General features: G+C 43.1%; 1 protein-coding gene across 1 annotated transcript in view; it reads left to right on the top strand.

Moving 5' to 3' along the window:
• The first annotated feature begins 919 nt into the window (after window positions 1–919).
• The window catches only part of LOC141147959 (apoptosis-associated speck-like protein containing a CARD), a 67,151-nt gene continuing 44,122 nt past the window's right edge, over window positions 920–23,948 (top strand). The window contains exons 1-3 of the mRNA XM_073635117.1: window positions 920–1,276; window positions 6,771–6,827; window positions 11,227–11,309. Of these exons, the coding sequence (XP_073491218.1) occupies window positions 1,000–1,276; window positions 6,771–6,827; window positions 11,227–11,309 (417 nt within the window). The 5' untranslated portion in view covers window positions 920–999. The remainder of the gene's footprint in view (window positions 1,277–6,770; window positions 6,828–11,226; window positions 11,310–23,948) is intronic.

The raw sequence follows: 23,948 nt of genomic DNA, 5'->3' as shown, positions 1-23,948 counted from the left end.
GCACTGGTCTAAATCATTTGGTGGAGGGGGGATTATGGTGTGGGGTTGTTTTTCCGGGGTTGGGCTTGGCCCCTTAGTTCCAGTGAAGGGAACTCTTAAGGCGTCAGCATACCAAGAGTACAAAGCAAGGTCCATAAAGACATGGATGAGCGAGTTTGGGGTGGAGGAACTTGACTGACCTGCACAGAGTCCTGACCTCAACCCGATAGAACACCTTTGGGATGAATTAGAGCGGAGACTGCGAGCCAGGCCTTCTCATCCAACATCAATGCCTGACCTCACAAATGCGCTTCTGGAAGAATGGTTAAACATTCCCATAGACACACTCCTAATCCTTGTGGATAGCCTTCCCAGAAGAGTTGAAGCTGTTATAGCTGCAAAGGGGGGGCCAACTCCATATTGAACCCTACGGACTAAGACTGGGATGCCATTAAAGTTCATGTGCGTGTAAAGGCAGGTGTCCCAATACTTTTGGCAATACAGTATATGTCATTTTTATTTTGCTCATCATTCCACTGTAAACTAATCTGCGGATACAACACATATCGACAGCACAGTTGTACAGAACACACGTTGGGGTCATGTATGAATGTTTAGTGCAGATAAAAAAAATTCTGAAAGAGGAGAACCTCTTTGACATATAATCACACACATAGGTTGGACTTGATGGACTTGTGTCTTTTTTCGACCTCACCTACTATGTAACTATGTTATAGGAAATGAACTGCCTGTATATTTCAGGTGGTTGTTGGAGGAAGGAAGGATTTGTGTCCTCTCCGTCTACGAAGTTGCATTATAGAGCTGCAGAAAAGACGTCCAACCAAATCTTAACCAAGATTACAAGCTTGACCCCATCTGCCTCACACAAGGAAGCTTTGAATTAAGTCAGGGTGTTTTTTTTTTTTTTGTTCGAGACAGAAAAAAAAAAACAAGTGAGTTACTTTCGATTTCAGGTAAAAACTTGACAGATTTCCTTTTGAAGGCACCACATAGGAGAAGATGGCAGGGACTGTACGAGATGCCCTGGTCAGGGCCTTGGATGATTTGAGTGGAAGTAGCTTCAAGAGGTTCCGAAACAAATTAATGGACTGGGACATCAAGGAGGGCTTCAACACGATCCCCAAGAGCAAGCTAGAGAAGGCAGATACAGATGACGTAGTGGAACTGATCGTGAGTTTCTACAAGGATTGCTATGGACCAGAGCTGACGGTGGATGTTCTCAATGCCATTAATGAGAAGCAAGTGGCCTCAGACCTTAAGAAAGCCCTGGACAATGGTAAGGCCATGGGCTTTAGATTCAATTGATATGACCATAACTTTTGACCATAACGTTTCTTTAAAAAATAAAACTGGCCATACACTGTTTGAATTTCAGCCAGTTCATGATTATTAGGCTGAAATTGGCTTAGTGAGTAGATCTGTTGGCCCCCTTTGACTGAAAAATCAAAGGCGTCGGGTGGAAAAATTGGTGGGAAAAAAGCATCTACATCCAATTATGCCAGCCAAAGATAGTTCGAATCGTGCATGGGCAGGCTGATTGTACCCAAGTTGATTGATAGATCAGCCTGTTGGATTTTTCATGTGACTGTTGCCAGTGGCTATAGCCGCTAGCAATAATCACTGTGTGTTCTCCCAGCCGGGATGGCTCCCTCCACCGGGAGAACACAATTCACAGTTAGTGTTGATGGGGGATTCACCAATGGTTGCAGGAAAGAAAATTGCACTAACTAAGGCTGGTTTCAGATGCAGCTTTTGTTCGGGTACTCTGACAGTCGCCATCAGCAGCAGTCAGAATACAATAGTCCAACAGGGGAATTTGCTGTATAGCATGAATTAAGGAATCTGCTATACACTATATTGTCAAAAGTATAGGGACACTTGCCTTTACACGCACATGAACTTTCATGGGCATCCCAGTCTTAGTCCGTAGGGTTTAATATGGAGTTGGCCCACCCTTTGCAGCTATAACAGCTTCAACTCTTCTGGGAAGGCTGTCCACAAGGTTTAGTAGTGTGTTTATGGGAATATTTGATATTCTTCCACAAGCACATTTATGGGATCAGGCACTGATGTTGGATGAGAAAGCCTGGCTCGAAGTCTCTGCTCAAATTCACCCCAAAGGTGTTCTATCGAGTTGAGGTCAGGACTCTGTCCAGGCTGTGTTAAAAAGTGAATGAATATTCGCTTTCCTAACACTAAACCGCCTATCCGCCAATCAGGTGCTTGGATCTGTTACCCGTCACCTGATTGGCTGAAATGACAGGCGCTGTGATTGGACGCCTATTAGGTGTCCAATCATAGCAGAGGACGGGAGGAGAGGACGGGAGAAGACATCGAGGAGCATTGAGGAGCTGTCCCACCAAGACAGGGTAAGTGCAGACGGCGGGCGGGGGGGCACACTGGCAGCATTTGATATGGCATAGCGGGAGCATTTGATATGGCACAGTGGCTGCGTTTGATGGTACAGTGGCGGCAATTGATGGTACAGTGAGGCTGCAATTGATGTTTTTTTTTTTTTTCAGAATTGTTCAGTTTGTTTGCGCCCCTCAAAAAATATTGAGCACCATCCGCCACTGGGTTTGGGGAAGGCCCCTTCCTGTTCCAACATGACTGCAAAGGTTGGGCCAACTCAACTGCGCACCAGTGCACAAAGCAAGGTCCATAAAGACATGGATGAGTGAGTTTGGGGTGGGGGAACTTGACTGGCCTGCACAGAGTCCTGACCTCAACCCGACAGAACACCTTTGGGATGAATTAGAGCGGAGACTGCGAGCCAGGTATTCTCGTCCAACATCAGTGCCTGACCTCACAAATGCACTTCTGGAAGAATGGTCAAACATTCCCATAGACACACTCCTAAACCTTGTGGACAGCCTTCCCAGAAGAGTTGAAGCTGTTATAACTGCAAAGGGTGGGCCAACTCAATGTTGATCCCTAAGGACTAAGACTGGGATGCCATTAATGTTTATGTGTGTGTAAAGGCAGGTGTCCCAATACTTTTGACAAAATAAGGTATTCTGTTAGCTCACAGGCTGAATGAAAAATATCTAATCCCACCCCAAACCATGTCCATGCCCAAAAAAACTCCAATCAAAAACAAAACAAAATAAAATATCTAATAGTGTATGGCTAGCTATAGGAATTTAACTATTGTGGGCAATTTGCATAGAGTGGAGTGATAGTTGAGATTGGCATAGGTGCCAACATGTACAGATAATTTCCAGGAACACCCTTTGTTGCCGAAGCAGTGCAGCCTGCAATCTCTGGGAGATACAGAAACCAGTAATACTCTCCATATAACTGTATTGGATAATAAGACACTTCTTACATGTGTAAACCTTGCTGCTATTGCCTTTATTAATAAAAAAAAAATCTTCTTTTGTACCCCTCCTCTGATTTGGTTTCACTTTTTTTAACCGGGGCCTGAGTTTCTCAGATTAAATGGCCAAGTCCTGACAACTGGCAGCCTCTAGGCAGATAAAGGGTTAATGTTTAAAGCATTTAGCGCTTGCTTAGCCTTGCTCTATCCGTTGAGAAAATCTTGCTGTGATGAAACGCGTTGGTTGGCGGAGTGAGGCATGCGCCCAGGCTACATTCCTGTAGCAGCGGAGAATCCGTGAGAGTAAACTGAGCATGGAAAAGAGTCTGAGCTTTATATATTGGTGTGAGTAAAGAGAATATATCAACGTTATAATACTAAAGTCGTTTTCTTATGGCATTGCTCTGAGTGGAATGTGTTGAAGATTGAATGGCACGGAAAGAGACAGGATTGGAGGAAATGTCAGGAATGATCAACAATGGCAATCTTTTAATGAGGATGATAGTGGAACATAAGAAAGAAAAATTATGGAAAGATGACATCACTTATTCAGTTCATCTCTCACCCCCCGTACACCTACCATAAACCAGAGCTATGTTTACACTTCCGCTGTTGGCTTCTTATTTCGGCAATAACTTTGCCATAACTTAAAGTGTTACTAAACCCACAAACAGTAAAATCAGTCTATATATGCAGTACAGCATGCTTGTCATACTCACTGTGGAACCTAAGGGGTTAATCTTTCGCATTGTGTAAAACAAGCAGTTTGATCCTGTCTTCTCTGATCCTCCCCTTCTTTTACTGTCCCCAGCCATCTCCTGATAGTACAACTCTCTCCTCTGCACATGCTCAGTTTGGTGTGTCTTGCTAGAGAGTTTTTTTTTTTTTGGGAGGGTGCATGTGATCAGCACAGGGCCAATCAGCACTGTCCAGACCGAGAATCAGGGGTCCGGCAGCCTCATAGGACAGTCAGGGGAAAATGAAAACTCCTCCTATAAGCTTTAACCAGACACTGATAGAAGTCACAAGACTGCTATATACTGCTGATGAAAAAAAGGTATTTAGCAGTTTATTTTAACTAAAATAATTACATTTCTATGTTCTGTGTACTGTGGGAGACCAGATATAGTGAATGCAGGGTCCTGAACACTTTAAGATATCAAAGTAAGGCCCCTTTCACACATATAGTAGAAGAGAGAAGGGCCGGCAACTCCATGTCAAATGTAAATCGTTTTATTGGCACATGTAAAAAAGTACAAAAGCGGGCGCGTTTCGGCACACCGTCTTGATCACTGCACACAATTAAAATGAGAAGCATACTATATATAGAGTACAAAAAAGGGGAGGAAAGGAACCCCACCCACCGAATGGGCAATAATCCAAATAAAGTGAAGAGCCCATTGAATTGTCCAAAGGATGGGGGGGGGGGGGGGCTCTTTCACACATATGCCTGGAGAAGGGGACAGTAAGAACAAGTGGTTGAGCTGTGGAAAAGCATTTAACGTGGCATGTGGAGTTGACAAGCGGCAGCCCCAGGCAAACATCAATCATTCAAGTGATTTGGGCTGCTCAACCGCACTTGTGGTATGAAGTGTAAGTCCCATTTAAAATTACAATTCTGACATTTTTTTGCTTTAAAAAAAAGCAGAAAACAGGCATTCAGGAAGTGGCTGGATGGAGGGAGGAAGCTGCTGCAGGGCTGAAGAACAGGACATGCTACATGTGCCCTGTGTACTTCAATGAACTTTTTGGGGCATATGTAGCATGCCCAGTGTCCACAATGGGTTAAAGTATATCTAATGCCAATTTTTTTTTTTTTTTTAGCAGTGAATGATTAAAACCCCCAACGGTGTCACTGCTATTTGCTGCTGAAACTCTGACGCTACTTGTGTGAGCTTTCTGACTCCTGTGCTAATTGTACTATGAGTGAGGATCACCCCCTTGATTAGGTCCTCCTTGTGGTCTTCCCTTTCCACACCTCCCAACTTTCTGAAATGGGAATGAGGGACACCTATTAGCAAAAGTATGTAGGCATAAGACACACCTCCTGCCACACCCCCTTTAAAGGAGAATTGTACAAAAAAAATGATTGGTTAAACCCACAAGTGCTTTTTACCACTACTATTCCTTTATATTGGCTTTTAGTATTTACAAATGCAGCAATTTAGAAATCAGATGAAAGGTTTAGCACTGGGAAACACTTTTTCATAGATAAATAGTACATTTTATATACAAACTATGTGGATCAGACCAAAATGAGGGACAAATGAGGAGGAAAGAGGGACAGAGGGACAGTTGGGAACTATGCCCTTCTACAAGCTGCCCAAGAAACCTTCTGCCCAGACCCCAGTACCTGAAACATGTCCGATGACAGTAGACCCGGATTACTTCACAGTTCAGCACATACCCATCTCAGTTCTATTTCTAAGAATACGGAATCTTACATAAACACACATTCGGGAAGTTGAATTGCAGCATTTACAAAAGTTCAGGAAGTGAATCTGCCTTCTGAAAAAAAGACTTCAAGCTCTAGAAATGCATAGCTCCCAACTGTCCCTGATTTCGAGGGACTATCCCTGATTTGGAACAAAGTCCCCCTGTCCCTCTTTGCTCCTACTTTGTCCCTCATTTTGGTCTGATCTATATAGTTGTATATAAAATGCACTACTTATCTATCAAAAAGTGTATCACAGCGCTAAACCTTTCACTCAATTTCTAAATTGCTGCAACTGTAAATTCAAAAAGCCAATATAAAGAAATAGTAGTCCTAAAAAAAAAACACTTGTGGGTTTAACCAATCATTTTTGTTGTACAATTCTCCTTTAAGGGGGCGTGGAAGAGGGTGTGTCCTATGCCTGCATACTTTTGCTGATAGGTGTCCCTCATTCCTGTCTCAGAAAGTCGGGAGGTATGGAAATAGATGACTAGGTAGGGATACATGGCTGCTTACAGAATACTTTTCATAAATGTCCGTTATTGTGCATAAAATGTTTCATTAAAGGGACCCTGGCACCAACTTAAAAGTTGCAGGTGACAGAAAAATCAAGTATTCTAAAAGCATACTTGTAGTGTTTTTTCCTTCAATAAATTATTTTTATTCACTTGGTTTGTACCTGGTGTACTGTGATTTTGTGTGAGCGTTCCCTCTCTCTTCTTATATAAATTATTGTATTCCACGCTTAGGTATAGGCTAGGCTGCTGCCTCCCCTGGGGGGGCTTCCCATTGAAGCTCCCTATTGAAAGATTGTATAGATGTAGGGGTGGGTGGCGCTGCCCGTCATCTTACCAGTGCAAAGATGACACATCAGAAATCTTTGCACAGCTGTAATGAATAAATAATGAACCGTTTACATTTGTGTTTCGATAAAGAGGACAATTCTGCTGATAAATTAAGATAACATGTCAGCGTAAAGAGACTAATGTCTGTGCTTCTCTCTTATTTTCTTTTCAGTGAGAGGCCTAAGCTACCCAGAGAAACCCAAGGAGGAACCACAACCTACTTCAGAGGGTGAGTCAAATAAGAGCAGGTCCTGTCACCCAGGGCCGGTGCTACCACTAGGCAAACTAGGCAGCCGCCTAGGGCGCACTGCTGCCTAGGGCGCCCGGCCCCTGGTGTTCCTACTCTCTTCTCTCTGCAGCAAGCAACTAAGTCTCAGCATCAGCGGGCAGCCGCCCCTCCATTCGCTGTGACTGTGTCCCGACTCCCAAATGAATGGAAGCAAGCAAACATTCATTCATGGGCACTGGTAGGCTGCATTGATGGTCAATTGTAGGCTGCATTTGATGGGCGCTGGAGAGGTTGCATTTGATGGGCGCTGGTGAGGTTGCATTTGATGGGCGCTGGTGAGGCTGCATTTGATAGGCGCTGGTGAGGTTGCATTTGATGGGCGCTGGTGAGGTTGCATTTGATGGGCGCTGGTGAGGTTGCATTGATGGGTGCTGGTGAGGCTACATTTGATGGGCGCTGGTGAGGTTGCGTTTGATGGGCGCTGGTGGTCTTCAGATGACATTTTCCCCTGGCCCTGGTGAGGCTGCATTTGATTGGCGCTAGTGAGGCTGCATTGATGGACACTGGTGAGGCTGCATTGATGGGCGCTGGTGAGGTTGCATGTGATGGGCGCTTCATTTAAAAGGTGTGGTATACATGGGCAGGGCTAAGGGGGTCGAGTCATGGGTGGAGCCAAGGGGGAGACAAAATTAGGTTTCGCCTAGGGTGTCAAAAATCCTTGCACCAGCCCTGCTGTCTTCAATTATTCTGTAGAAGAGGCTTCTTTCCAAAGATTAGACTAGCAGAAAGGTCTCTCAGTCCTGTCCATTTATAATGATTTAATGGGCTGAGTGTATGTTCCGCGACCAGATTTTCCTGGTCTTCAGCTGACATTTGCCCCTGGCCCTGTCCCTGATGTAAAAGCCAGTACCTGTTTGATTGGAGTTCCCAAATGTTTCAGTGCTGACAGCCCCAGTCAGATAAATCAAAGGTCAATGAGGTGGATGGTGTCATTCCACCGGGCAATATTTTGCATTGGCCCAACATATAGTGAAAAAGTACAGAGGCTTGCTGGACCGCTCACTAGATCACTTTGCTTCTTATGCCGCGTACACACGATCAGACTTTCCGCCAACAAAACCGTGGATTTTTGTTTGAAGGATGTTGGCTCAAACTTGTCTTGCATACACACGGTCACACAAATGTTGACCAACAATTACGAACGTGGGAACGCGGTGACGTACAAGACATACGACGAACCGAAAAACAGGAAGTTCAATAGCCAGTGCGGCTCCTTCTGCTTGATTCCGAGCATGCATAAACTTTTGTGCGACGGACTTGTGTACACACGATCGGATTTTCCAACAACAAAGTTTTGTTGGCGGAAATTTGAGAACCTGCTAGCAAACATTTGTTGGCGGAAAGTCCAACAGCAAATGTTCGATGGAGCATACACGTGGTCGGACTTTCCGACAACAAGCTCACATCCAACATTTCCCGTTGGAAAATCCAACCATGTGTACGCGGCATAATAATAAGTCTCAACTTACTCACCACCCCTCACCGCTCACGATTAATGGGTTGGTCAAAGCAAACTGGCCAGATTGGCTGCAGATTTGGATTGGCACAAAGAATTAGGTTATCCCTATACATCATTTCAACGTGCGCTAGTATGCTCCACATATTAGCACAATATGGCAGACTAAAGCTGTCAAAGAAGCCCTCCAGTGCTACAATGTCACCAGTCCAGTGGGTCCCGGGCACTTTCATTTTCTCCCTGGTCTTCCTCCCAGGTTCAGTCCATTCAGCCTCTCGAATGGCCAGGTCACGATGACTTTACTCCCAAGCATGCACCCAGGAGTCCCATCATGGTGGTACCAATTGGCTCCCTAAATGTAATCTGAGCTGCAGCTAAGTGTACATGACGGCTGACAGGCAAGAGGAAGCTTTTATGACAAGACCTATATAGGTTATTTACTAAAACTGAACTTGTTATATTTCCTCCTTCCTGATCCCCCCCATGACTTTACCATTAAGATCAACAGCAAAACCATCGGTCCCTCCACATATGCCAGGGTGCTGGGTGTACTCCTTGACTCTGACCTCTCCTTCAGCCCCCACATCCAATCACTGGCTAAATCTTGCCGCCTTAACCTCCGCAACATCTCCAGAATTCGACCCTTCCTGACTAACACCACCACAAAGCAACCTATTCACTCCGCCTTGACTACTGCAAATCTCTCCTTAATGGCCTACCCTTACACAGGCTATCCCCCCTTCAGTCTATTATGAATGCTGCTGCTAGACTAATACACCTCACTAATCAATCCGTGACTGCTGCCCCTCTCTGCCAATCCCTTCACTGGCTTACCCTACCCCACCGTATAAAATTCAAAATGCTAACCATAACATACAAGGCCATTCACAACATCTCCCCTAGCTACATCACCAATCTCATCTGCAGATATAGCCCAAATCATCTCCTCCACTCCTCCCAGGACCTCCTGCTCTCTACTCCCTTGTTACCTCCTCCCATGCTCGCCTTCAGGACTTCTCCAGAGCCTTTCCCATCCTCTGGAATTCCCTGCTCCAGTGTGTCCGATCAGCCCCTACCCTGTCCACCTTTAGGAGGTCCCTGAAAACTCACTTATTCAGGGAAGCCTATCCCACACCCACCTAACAACTGTCCCCGAGCCACTCCCATCAAATCATTTCCCTCATCTATTACCTTTTGTACCACCACCCCTCCCTTTAGAATGTAAGCTCTATGAGCAGGGCCCTCCTGTCCCTTCTGTATTGAACTGTACTGTACAGTAATTGTGCTGTCCCCCTATACATTGTAAAGCGCTGCGTAAACTGTTGGCACTATATAAATTGTGTATAATAATAATAATAATAATAAAAATGAAGTGTGCTAAATCTTGTGCAAATTTGCATGGAAACCAATCAGCTTTCAGGTTTTATTGCCAAATCTTAATTGAACAAGCTGAAGTTAGCAGCTGATTGGCTACCATACACAGCCGCACCAGATTCTGAGTGCTTCAGTTTTAGTAAATCTCCCCCATAGGGTTTCTTCTGTCATAAGTTTTCAGAAAGTGGGTTTAACCATGACTTTTTTAGGTCTTCCTTGTGGTCTTCTTCCAAGTTAGTGATTCCGTTGGAAATACTTCTTCCAAGTTAGTGATTCCCAAAGTACATGGAAGCTAAAATTTTTGGAAAAAGAGTCTGGCACCAAGCAACCTGTATTCATTTTAAAATAATTCCATTGATGTACTTTGGGTAGAATGATGCACTGTTCAGATACAGCGTTGAGTCTTCAATGCTGTCTGCAACTAGGTCATGCAGATATCTCCTTGCCTGAAGACCAGCCATAACAGGCCTAGCTTGGCTGTTCCTACAGGGAATTCGCTGAAGGGGAACATGGAATAGTATTTATGGACCTTCTATCCTTGTGGGTGCGCCTCAAGACAATAAGGAAAGTTTATTTCGACCAGTGATACTAGTAGCTCTATTGAAAAGCCAAGCTGTGTAGTGCTGAGCAGAATGGTGGGGGTGTCGGTGGAGGAAGGGGGGCTCCTTTCATCTTCCCTAGTGGGGATGTCTGCAATGCGGGGCTCGGGGGAGTCTTCTGCCTGTCTGGGGGGATTGTCCTCTTGGCTCCGGGGTGCCTGGGTCTCCCCGGGGAGAGCTGACTTTGCGGGGAGCCCCAAGATCCAGGGGGCTGAGTAAGCCCGCTTCAGGGGGTCAGGAACTGGAGACACAACGTGAGCAGGAGAGGGGGAGGATCGGAGAGACTGCATTTAATAGCGAGAAGAGGAGAGAAGCAGTGGCAGCTGGTGGGTGAGTCAGTCCTCCGTCTCCTCCGGCTGTGCATCGTCCTCCAACCGTGCGTCTCCTCCCTCCTCCTCCCAGGCCAATAGGATCCTTTTTCCTTTCGGCCAATCGGGAAACGGGTTTCAGGACCCGCTTCCGATTGGCGAGGAGGAGATTCAGTGTGAAAATAGAAAATATTCATTCTCTATTGTCACACAACTGGGTGGGCTTGGAGCGCAGTGCTCTCCACCTTTTTTTGAAGCCTATTAGAGCCTCAGGCTCTAATCACGTGCTTCAAAAAAACACCCCCCCCCCCATTGGAATCCATGTGCTGACACCCTGCATGTAGATTAGGGGGCCATACGCATGGATGGGGGGCGGTGCCTGTGCGCCCCTTATGGACGGGCCACCACTGATCCTGATAGAACTCCTAAAAATAAGTAGAACCCTTCTGGAGGAGACAATGGGCTTTAGTGGGACTAACATGGCAAATTTCATCCAGTGTAAATTTCAAAAGCTGTAATAAACCTATCTCTAAAAGATAATTCTCACTAAACAAGCCCCTTTGTTTTGTAAAGTTGTGTGAATATTTTTTTCCTGATTACAGCTTCCCCCCCTTCTGCTCCAGAACCCGCGGAGGAGCCCTTCCAGCATGAACCTCCGAGGGATTCGTCATTCTGTGTTGTCTGCTAACTGATGAACAATGTGACATCATATGAGCTGAAAATATTTCCCAGAAGCAGATGAAGAAACTCTACATGTTCATCAGGGGTTGGTCTGAATCTGACAAACATACACTCCATGAAATCTTAAAGGAAAAAAATAAAAAACCTCACTTGACCAAAGATTGGGAGCAGTCCTAAACTGTTTCTGAAAATGACATCACAAATGTAACACCATCTACAAGGATTATTAAACACAAGAACAAAAATGTCATATATTTAAGCTTCCCAGTCCATAGATAAGGTGGCTGCTTTCGTTTTCTTTTCATCAGGCTAAGATACAGAAAATACAGAAAAGTACCTGCTGTCACAATCAGCAATGCATTCCCCTCTCTTTCTGACCAACTCTTCCTCTATAGAGTACGAGTACCGACACTTTTTTTTTTAGTACTCGACGATACCAATTCCCGATACCTGCCGCAACTGTTTTGTTTTCCCTTCAGCTGTCAGCAATGGTACAAAGCATTGAAAAGTTATTTACAAATGAAATAAATTGATTTTTTTTTAATTTTGCGCTTTTTCAATGTGAAATGTGTAAATATATGTTAATATACATGTGTAAAAATATTCACTAACAAAGCAAACAAAAACAATTTTTAATTATTTATCGTTTATAAAAAAGACGTGAACAAAAAAAAAAAAAGCAGGAAAATAATAATTAAATGGAGGAGAATAGGGAGTTAATTAAGGCTGATTAGAGTAAATTAAGGGTTAATAAGGGGTTAAACAGAGGAACATTTGTTGATCCCTTTGATCTGCAGATGAAGAAAAAGAAAGATACAAAAAGAAACAATGTTTCCTTTTATTTTAGTGTTTCAGCGGCTGATCAATGTTGTTAATCAAAACTTTTTTTTGACAGCTCCAATTACCGGACTTCTTTAAAGTGGAGTTCCACCCAAAAATGGAACTTCCACTTTTTGGATCCCCCCCTCCCCTCCGGTGTCACATTTGGCACCTTTCAGTGGGGAGGAGGGAGCAGATACCTGTCTAATACAGGTATTTGCTCCCACTTCCTGGCATAGCTTACCGCGGCGCTTGCGGTGACCTACGCCACTTCCGGCGCCTACCCCGTCCTCCCCCGCTGTATTCTGTGAGACACAGAACACAGCAGGGACCTGAGAGGACGCGCAGCGTGACTCGCGCATGCGCAGTAGGGAACCAGGAAGTGAAGCCGCACAGCTTCACTTCCTTATTCCCTTACAGAGGATGGTGGGGAGTCAGGGGAGACCCACTGACAGCTCAAAGAACCGAGCCTGAGAGTATCAGTTTCAGGTATCAATGCATTTGCATGGGTACCGATACGTGTGTAAATACTCGGTATAGGCACCGATACCGATACTAGTATTGGTGCAACCCTACTCTATAGTAACTCTTCTTCTTTTTTCACTGCAGGTAAATTATGGATTCCAAGCAGAAGCAACATGCTGTCATTGAGTTCTTGATGAAGGAGGGGTGCAGGCTGTCCAAACATCCACAGCAGGCTACAGAATGTTTATGGAGATGACACCATTGACAAGAGTAATGTCTTGCCATTGGTGACTCTTAACAATGGTGTCACCTCTGCAAATATTCTGTAGCCTTCTGTGGATGTCAAACAGCCTGCACCTCTCCTTCATCAAGAACTCAATGGTGGCACGTTGCTTTTGCTTGAAATACAATTTTTACCTGCAATGGAAAAAAAAAGAAGAAGAAAAATTACTATAGAGGAAGAGTTACTTAAACATGAAATACAGTAGAACCGAAAACAGCGTGGGATTGAGGAAATGTTCTTAGTACACAGTAAGCATTGACAAAAGGTGAACCCGTGGCCTTCTGGCCACTGAAATTAATTAAAGCTGAAGCACTTGATGTGCCTTGATGTAGGCACATTTAGATGCGTCAATCATTTTTTCTGCCTATAAACACCCCTGCCTCTAAACTCCTCTAAACGCTAATGTCTGTATGAACACATGGCTAACATGGAGGGGTGACACCCCGAAAAGCAGCGTTAAAAACATTGTGCGTGTGTGTGTTGTCTGGGAAATTTAAGCTTCTCCCTATAAGCAAATAATGCCGGGAAAGCACGCTTGTATGTCTCCAAGTAACACAGACAGATGCTGGTATCACCTTGAGCTTAGCAGAATCCTCAAGAGAATAGCCAGCTCCTTTTATTTATACTTTAAACAGGGCTTTTTTTCAGGGGGAACTTGGTGAAACTCAGTTCCACCACCTCTGGCTCAGACCCTTTGGTTGCTCACCACAATCACTTGTAAACACAGAAGTCTGGTTTCTGTGTTTACAAGTGACAGCTCTGCACTCTGTGTGTAATGCAATCCTGGTATTTAATGCCCCTTTAAGACCCTCCTACTGTTTTCGTAAAATTTGACTGAACACACCCACTATTTGATGTGATTTGGAGGGTGTGTGTAGGGGGAGGGGTTTTGTGGGGCCGTGGAGGGGTTTTGTGGGGCTCCAGCACCTATTGTTTGAGAAAAAAAGCCCTGACTATAAAGGAAGGTGGTGGCTTCAGAATCAGCCAGACTCTTGTGTTCTTTCAAAAGAACCAATCACACACATGTATATATTCAAACAGAAATACAGTAGTGATGTATGCAGATGGTCATGTGCAAGGCCATGCGGCAGAGTGTCTCACAATTTGAACACTACTTACATGGCTCTGAACATGATCGTGTGCACATTGCCACTGCTACCAATGACGCGAGCCATACTCTATCATGGCTCAGTGGGCCATAATTTTGTATGGTTATGCTATGGTTCCCATGTACACAGATATGCTTACTCAGGAGTTTAGATGCGGTCGCCATGGAGTGGCCAGTCTCTTGGTGAGGCATAAACAAACATCCTTAAAGCGGGGTTTCACTGTCTCCACATAATTTTTATTTTTGGCAAACTGACAATGTATAGTATATTTTAACATTGAACTTACTTGTTCTGTTTTTCCAGCTTACTGCTCACCGTTTTCTGCATTAAAAAAACCATATATTTTTTTCTTTAGCCGGGTTTCATCTTGCCTATGGGCATGTGAAGCCCACAGGCATCCTCTTCCGGGATACGGTGCTGCTGATAGACCAGCATGCACCACCCGTTCTAGCCCCGATCTCGCGCATGCTCAGTACACACAGATCGGATCGCCGTCAAGAGCTCAGGTTGCCATCACAACAGGCGGCGTCATAGGAAATCACGTGAGATTTCACGGCGGCTCTCCGCACTGACTGCTGGGATGAATGACACGAGATCCCAGGAGACAGTGCGCCGAAAATAGGAAATGACGAAAATACCCGCAAAGTCCCCACCCACAGCCGCAGGGACAGAACAAAGGAAAGCACGTATATCGCAAGGTAGGGAAAAAAAAAAAAAGGTCCATATAGCACTCGGTGCTATCTATACAAGCCACTGATATCAAGTATAAAAAATGGGTAAAGATCCGCTTTAAAAGAGCAAACAAATATGCCGTGTCTGCAGCCAATGGTCTTCCACCAACGTCTGTATGTGCGAATACGCTCGCATGAGGTTTCCATAGCAACGGCAGTTTCAGAGGAAGTTGCCGACCCTTCCCAGAAGGCATTGCAAACAGGAAATGATGTGATGGGCCGCAGCCAGGGAGGAGGAAGTGAAAAATTAATACAGCAGATATACAGTAGGTGCTGAGAAAAAAAAAAAAAAAATATCCAATTTGTTTACATTGGAAAGTTTAGTGAGGAATGCTAAAGAGTTGTAAAAGTGGGTGGAACTTCACTTTAATAAAAATTTCCACAACAGTGTGTGCGCACAAGCCCTAATACTATAGTCTTCCTAGCATAAAACAAAAGTAATCTCAGGAAGGTCTTTTGAGCACCTCCAAGATCCATACCACCAAATAAACCTAATGGGCACCAGTTTGTGTTACAGCTATTAGGGATTTCAAAGTTTTGCAAAATAAATTCTGTAATCTGAGACCAAAATGGTCTAATCATAGGACAGTTCCAGACCATATGTATGCGAACCCAATCAGGACAGAGGAAGATTTCTCCTAAAATAAGAAGAATCAACACAAGGGACATGTCATACTAACTCTAAGGTATATCCCTTGTGCTGATTATTCTAGTTGTATTTTTTAGTAAACCTAGGCTTTAATGATTACAGAAGTCATGTCAGTTATCTTCATATATGTGACTCCTGTCCCCAATGGACCACCTCTTAGCACACTAGGTACTATGATGTCCATACATAAGCCAGGTCACCAAGGACCCCAAATGACCAAGCAGAATGATATTGCACACAATATTGCAAACTGGTCTGACTCTTGTTCACACTGATGCGACAAATCGCTCCGACTTTGGAGCACTTGTCGCATCAGAAGTTGGACTCCATTCGGTGCAATGGAACCGTTCTAATCGGTGCAACTTGACTTAGAAAATGGTTCCTGCACTACTTTTAGTCCGACTTTGGTCCGACTTGCATTGACTTCTGGTAAAGAAGTTGCATGCAAGTCATGCCGAAGTCACGCTGGGGTCCGACTTCAAAGTCGCGCAACTTTGATGTCGCGGGCAGTCTGAACCCCAGCTAATTTTAAATGTATCTAATATATTGTTCTGTGAGTTGACCTGCTCCCTCCTGGGTTGCCAGAATACTGCAGCCAAGTTGGGCTGCTCTGAAACTCTACTGGCTTTTTTTTTTTTTTTTTTTAATCACAAATCATACAAATACGGTAGTTTTCCTTGTTGCTGGATAAATTTGGCTGCATGTAAAACTAGACAACAAGAGGTTTTCTCTTTTGATTTTAACACTCTTATACAAGTTAGAAAATGTTTAAGAATCAAATATTGTTCTAGAAAAGCAACTACTTCTATATTAGTTGTATTTTATGCATTTTAAATATTCATTGCCTTACATTTGAAAAGATTTTCAAATGCAGGTCAACAAATTGCCATGGACTTTAATGGAACAGTGCACAGTTCAGAAGCTGAGTTTGACCTGCTTTGCATTGCACTTTATTTTTTGGATGCAGCATATCCTACTGAGATGATTTTGAGCTGCAGGCAAAGCAGAACAAATGCGTAATGAGTTCAACTGAAAAACGCTATGTTTAACATAAACGCCCATTGACTTGGACCCAAACTGTCTAAGTACTTGAGCAGCTCAACTGGCCAGGTCATTGAGAGAGATGGGATGTCAGGTAGAACGCTTCTTGACAATGAAGTGAACTTTTATGACATCCAAAGCACTGAAAAGACAAAGTGACCCCTGGGACTACTGTAAGAGAACTCTATTGGGGGCCAAGGGGTGTTGTATTCATGTACAATGATTCATTGGACCCCTGTGGTAAGGTAAGGACTTACATACACATTTGTATAAAAATATATAAATTTATTGAAACAAGGACAAGATTAAAAGGTCCTAAAAAGAAGGAATATACAACACATATAAATTCAATCTCTGAACAAGAACTGAGCAATTGGACATGCATCCATCCAGGGAAAGGAATCGGAATGTCGTCCTAGATCAGTTCAGACTCAACATGTTTCGCGGTGTGACCGCTTCTTCAGGAGTATGTTTCCAGAGACTGTATACAGTATATATATATGTAGCGCTTACCCCCGAAGGAGCGGCTGATTAATTGTTATATCCGTAATTCACGTTTACCACCTAACCCATCGCAGCCTATATAACCAGACAGTCCAAATTGCATTTTTCTCTTGCTTTATTAAATAACATGAACTGGGATAGGAGAAGGATTTCTTTTGAGATGCTCTTTTGTTGCTTTGTAATCTTTTCTTTGTCTCTCATGCAAAGACCTAGCAGCATTGCGGATGATAGGAAATCACCCTATGTAATTTCTTCAATCAGGGACAATGGAAGTAGATTTGATAGAGAATAATCGATAAAGAGTCACTCTGAATAACTTCTTCATCTGCAGAACTTTTTAAGAACAGTCTGTATCTCTATATGTGTGCTTGCAGCTTCACCGCTACCTTTTTACCACTACTTCCCATCTGCATGGTACTTCCAAGTTGAGCTAAAGAAAAGTCACTCTGAAGGAATCCCGGGGCATTGCTGAACCCAAAGTCACAGGCCATCACCGCCTGTCTCACTGACTTGCTTACCAACATCCCTCAGCCTCTGGCAGTACCCTTCCCTTGGGCTTTCACTCACGTGATCAATAGTCCATGTACCACTCATAAACGGTCGATCGCCCAGTTACCTTCCGCTTTGTTGCTACTTCTTCTGCAATGATTCTTTGTTCCCTTTCCGCCTTCCTGGCACGCTCCCTTCCCCGCAGGGGTGGCCAACGACACCAGCGACTACATGCTGTATGGTGTCATCTCTTCCTCTTGGAGGCCGGTTCCCCATCCTTCTCGCAAGGGGGGGGGGGGCACCGTTGGCTCCCCGGAGAGGGAACCTCTCCCCTCCGGGAACGAGGCTGTGCTTCTCCAAGCTCGCACAGGAAACTACTCTCTGACCATGTGACCAGGCTTTTATAGGAGAGTCCTGGGGCGTTACCAAACAAATTAATGATTGGCCGAGACTTGCATACAAACCACCTGCCACTCAAATCCCAAATAAACAAACAGGCCTGCTATACAGTACAAGCCTGCCTAAATTTACCTGAAACTGTTAAGCTAGCAAAAAGGTCACCTACAGGAAAGTAGGTGCCCGCTACATATATATATATATATATATATATATATATATATATATATGTAAAGGTGACACAGCAAAAACTTGCTGATGAAATGTGTCTCTGATTTAATAGAGACTATACCAAATAGGATTTTTTTAAAGTGTATATTAAAAAATATGTATAATATCTCATCATTAGTACGCACCTGAAATAGATGCCCATAAAATAAATTGCATATGTGGCAGTGGGGTCAGGGAAAGTGGACCTCTCAGAGATAGAACAGAGAGCCTCACTCAAGGAGAAAAAGCTGTAGAAAAAAAAAAAATATATATATATATATATCTCTAAGCATATGTATAACACCCCAGAAATATTCATATAGCTATACATTAGCCTATAAAAGCACAGCCAAAGCAGTGTCCATGGATTCATTCAAGAAACAGGGCTGATATAAAAATGACTTACCCTGATGGAGGAGGTGCAATGCATAGAATGTTTCATCACTCCTGGAAGGGATACAGTCAAAAGCCAGCCCAAACAGATGGTTTAAAGTGTGATGAAATCCACCATAACCAGAAGATTTCCTGGAATTGGCAATAGATAGGAGGCAATGAAGCATAAAAATACAGAAATGAACACAAAGGAGCCAAATGGCCATTGTAAAGTGCTGCAGATAATCAGGTGTGCAAAAAATGCCAACCACAAAGAGGGTCCAGGAGGGAGCAAACTGCCGCTGTCCCCACTGGCATACAACCACATAATGGGAAAACAATCCCATTAAATAGTCGACCTGGTGGTCCTTCAATGCCGCCTCCCCCCCCCACACACACACACACACACACACACACACCATCATTCTCGTCCTTTATCGATGACTGCTACAATAGATCAATTAAAAACATATCTCCACTATATACTCCCCTCCATCATCTCTATATACTCCCCTCCATCATCTCTATATACTCCCCTCCATCATCTCTATATACTCCCCTCCATCATCTCTATATACTCCCCTCTATCGTCTCTATATACATCCCTCTATCATCTCTATATACACCCATCTATCATCTCTATATACAGGTATACAGGCAGGCCAGGACGGTATACAGGCAGGCTAGGACGATATACAGGCAGGCTAGAACAGTATACAGGCAGGCTAGGACGATATACAGGCAGGCTAGAACAGTATACAGGCAGGCTAGGACGATATACAGGCAGGCTAGAACAGTATACAGGCAGGCTAGGACGATATACAGGCAGGCTAGAACAGTATACAGGCAGGCTAGGACGATATACAGGCAGGCTAGAACAGTATACAGGCAGGCTAGGACGATATACAGGCAGGCTAGGAGGGTATATAGACAGGTTAGAACAGTATACAGGCAGGCTAGGATGGTATACAGGCAGGCTAGGACGATATACAGGCAGGCTAGGAGGGTATATAGACAGGTTAGAACAGTATACAGGCAGGCTAGGACGGTATACAGGCAGGCTAGGCTCTAGCCTAGGAGAGAGAGAGAGAGAAGGTGATGATCATGAGGAAGAGAGGGGGAGGGAAGAAGGTGCATAGAACAAAGGGGTGGGAACAGAGAGGGGGGTTATTCTGGGGGTCTCACTCATCAGTTATGCTCTCCCATTCAGGCTGGTCTCCCCCAGGGCTGTGGCAGTCATTGTTTGAAAACAGAACTCCCCTCACAGCACAGTACAGTGCATTGCATGCATGTGGCTGGAATGTGGGCGGGCACAAATGGGAGGCGGAGTATTGGATTGGACAAGCAGTGCAGTGAGGGAGGGGTTAGGAAGACAGTGGAGACAGAACACAGCCCGACTCCTGCACAAGCTGTCTTTCCACGCTCTCACTATATCACTGTGACAGGATGCCAGAGGCTGTGGAGCGCCGGAACTAGAGGGGAATAGTTATCCTTCATCTCCACTCCATACAAGTCTTGCTGCCTGGGGGGAGAAGACGCTCCTCCCACAACTGCCCACAGACTCCGCCCCCTGCTCTCCTTTCTAGTCAGAACAGCTTGTTTATCCTCATCCCCGCCCTGCTCATACAGAGCTCCGAAGGATGGCAGTGCAGGGGGGGGCGGCCGCAAAAGCTGAGAAGTCGCCGCAGGAGCGGGGCCGCCCCTGCACCACTGCCGCCCCAAGGCCTGGCCCCGGTGGCCTTGTGGGAAATCCGGCCCTGGCCGTGATGGTGACGTTTGAATGGAAGAAAGAGATTCTGTGGACAGGTGTCATTTATACACATAACGAGTCATCCTTAGGAGCACCTTATTATATTGACAGGACTAATCTGTGTACTACATGAGCACCTACTGTAGTCCGTCTGTGGAGGGCAGAATTATTGTTGATTGGTAGGGGATCAAATACTTATTTTACTCACTGAACTGCAACTCAATTTATAACATTTGTATCATGTTTATAATGAGAAAAGAAAAAGAATTTTGGGACTTTAACTGAGGCAGGAACCAAAGGGGTAACTGCCTCCATCCCTATCATTGATTACAATTGAGAGCGAATGGTGGGACTTTATATGAAGCACACAGCAGCACAAAAGGAAGTCATGTGACTGGGAAACACTGTTTATTCATGTTGTATAATATAACATACAACTTAATGGGTATATAACCTCCAAATGCATTAGATCATTTACAATGATCATGAGGCATGTGCAATTCGTTTCGGTCCGAATTAGTTTTTTAACGAATTTCGACAAATTCGTTAATTCGGGAATATCCGAATTAACGAAAACCCGTTTAACGAATTTTTTCCGAATATTCGTAAATTCGATAAAATTGGACATTCGTAAATTCGTACATTAGTAAATTAGTGAATTCATAAATTTGTAAATTCGAAAATTTGGAAATCTGAAATAATAGTTAACTAATAATAACTTAACTATTAGTAATTACTAGTAACTTTTAAATTATAGGTATTGTAATTTCCTTTCAAATTTTCAAATTTTCCTTTCAAATTTTCGGGTTTTTGGATTTTCAAACTTCGAATTTACAAATTTCCGAATTTTCTAATTTACAAATGTAAAAATGTACGAATGTACGAATGAACGCATTTACGAATTTACGAATCGCGATCATAACGAATGACCCGAAAAACGAAAAAAGTAATAAACTAATGAAACGAAAACGAAAATGAACACATTTTTTGGCTGTGCACATGTCTAATTTACAACATAACATACCAATGGATACAGATATTTACCAGAGTGACAGTAGAGTAGCTTGGAATTGATTGGTTGCTTTGGGGCGATAATGATTTCCTCTAAAATGAATGATATTTGTATTTAATATCTTATATATATTTTATATATCTATGAAAAAAAAAAAAATGCTGTATATCTTTATTTCTTCAAATGCTCTTTATTCTAATTTCATGTTTTTATTTTATTTTATATATTAATTATTATTATTAATTAATATTATAATAATATTTATGTATATATTTATTTTCCTCAAATGCACATTATTCTAAATGATCTTTTTTATTTAACTTCTTTAGTATATATATATAATATTTATTATATATATTTTATTTATATACATATATATTTATTTTACTTATATCTTTATTCTCTTTAAATACTGTTTATTCAGAAATAATTTTATCTCTATTGTATACCTTTTTTAATTTATATAATATTTATTATACAATTTTATATGTATATATATATATATATATATATATATATATATATATATATATATATATATATATATTTATTTATATTATATTATATCTCAATTAGCTTTAAATGCTCTTTATTCTATTTTTTTAAACAACCTTATTATATAGAATAGAAAAATAGAATAAAGGGCATTTAAAGCTAATTGAGATATAATATAAATTATATATATATATATATATATATATATATATATATATATATATATATATATATATATACACATATAAAATTGTATAATAAATATTATATAAATTAAAAAAGGTATACAATAGAGATAAAATTATTTCTAAATAAAGAGTTAGCTTTATTTATTTATTAGCTTTAAATGCTCTTTATTCTATTTTTTTAACAACCTTATTATATAGAATAGAATAGAAAAATAGAATAAAGGGCATTTAAAGCTAATTAAGATAAAAAATATATAAATATAAATAAATAAATAAATATATATATATATACACACACACAGTATCTCCAAAATGGAGTACACCCCTCACAATTTTTGTAAATATTTTATTATATCTTTTCATGTGACAACACTGAAGAAATGACACTTTGCTACAATGTAAAGTAGTGAGTGTACAGCTTGTATAACAGTGTAAATTCGTTGTTCCCCCAAAATAACTCAACACACAGCCATTAATGTCTAAACCGCTGGCAACAAAAGTGAGTACACCCCTAAGTGAAAAATGTACAAATTGGGCCCAATTAGCCATTTTCCCTCCCCGATGTCATGTGACTCATTAGTGTTACAAGGTCTCAGGTGTGAACGGGGAGCAGGTGTGTCAACATGGCACCTCATGGCAAAGAACTCTCTAAGGATCTGAAAAAAGAATTGTTGCTCTACATGAAGATGGCCTAGGCTATAACAAGATTGCCAAGACCCTGAAACAGCTGCAGCACGGTGGCCAAAACCATACAGCGGTTTAACAGGACAGGTTCCACTTAGATCAGGCCTCGCCATGGTTCACCAAAGAAGTTGAATGCACATGCTCAGCGTCATATCCAGAGGTTGTCTTTGGGAAATAGATGTATGAGTGCTGCCAGCTTTGCTGCAGAGGTTGAAGGGGTGGGGGGGGGTCAGCCTGTCAGTGCTCAGACCATACGCCGCACACTGCATCAAATTGGTCTGCATGGCTGTCATCCCAGAAGGAAGCCTCTTTTAAAGATGATGCACAAGAAAGCTCACCAACAGTTTGCTGAAGACAAGCAGACTAAGGACATGGATTACTGGAACCATGTCCTGTGGTCTGATGAGACCAAGATAAACGTATTTGGTTCAGATGGTGTCAAGTGTGTGTGGCGGCAACCAGGTGAGGAGTACAAAGACAAGTGTGTCTTGTCTACAGTCAAGCATGGTGGTGGGAGTGTCATGGTCTGGGGCTGCATGAGTGCTGCTGGCACTGGGGAGCTACAGATCATTGAGGGAACCATGAATGCCAACATGTACTATGACATACTGAGGCAGAGCATGATCCCCTCCCTTCGGAGACTGGGCACCCCAAGCTCACCCTATTTTTAAGCTTATTAGAGCCTCTGGCTCTAATCAGGTGCTTCAAAAAAAAAAAAAAAAAAAACCCTGGCTGCTGTAATTCATGCGCCAGGTGACCCGAAAGGGGCTGGACACATGAATATGGGGCGGCGATGGATAGATTCATGCTATGCATGAATCTATCCATTACTCAAATAGGGGGTGGTGAGAAGAGAGGGGGCGGCGCCTGGGCGCCCCTAAAAGCCAGGCCACCACTGCCTACAGTCAAGCATGGTGGTGGGAGTGTCATGGTCTGGGGCACCATGAGTGCTGCCAGCACTGGGGAGCTACAGTTCATTGAGGGAACCATGAATGCCAAAATGTACTGTGACATACTGAAGCAGAGCATGATCCCCTCCCTTCAGAGACTGGGCCGCAGGGCAGTATTCCAACATGATAACGACCCCAAACACACCTCGAAGACAACCACTGCCTTGCTAAAGAAGCTGAGGGTAAAGGTGATGGACTGGCAAGCATGTCTCCAGACCTAAACCCTATTGAGCATCTGTGGGGCATCCTCAAATGGAAGGTGGAGGAGCGCAAGGTCTCTAACATCCACCAGCTCTGTGATGTCATTATGGAGGAGTAGAAGAGGACTCCAGTGGCAACCTGTGAAGCTCTGGTGAACTCCATGCCCAAGAGGGTTAAGGCAGTGCTGGAAAATAATGGTGGCCACACAAAATATTGACACTTTGGGCCCAGTTTGGACATTTTCACTTAGGGGTGTACTGACTTTTGTTGCCAGCGTTTTAGACATTAATGGCTG

Source organism: Aquarana catesbeiana, linkage group LG06 (assembly GCF_042186555.1).
Source record: "Aquarana catesbeiana isolate 2022-GZ linkage group LG06, ASM4218655v1, whole genome shotgun sequence".
Taxonomy (NCBI): domain Eukaryota; kingdom Metazoa; phylum Chordata; class Amphibia; order Anura; family Ranidae; genus Aquarana; species Aquarana catesbeiana.
Note: the sequence above shows the minus strand (reverse complement) of the source record. Positions and strands in the feature narration are given on the sequence as shown.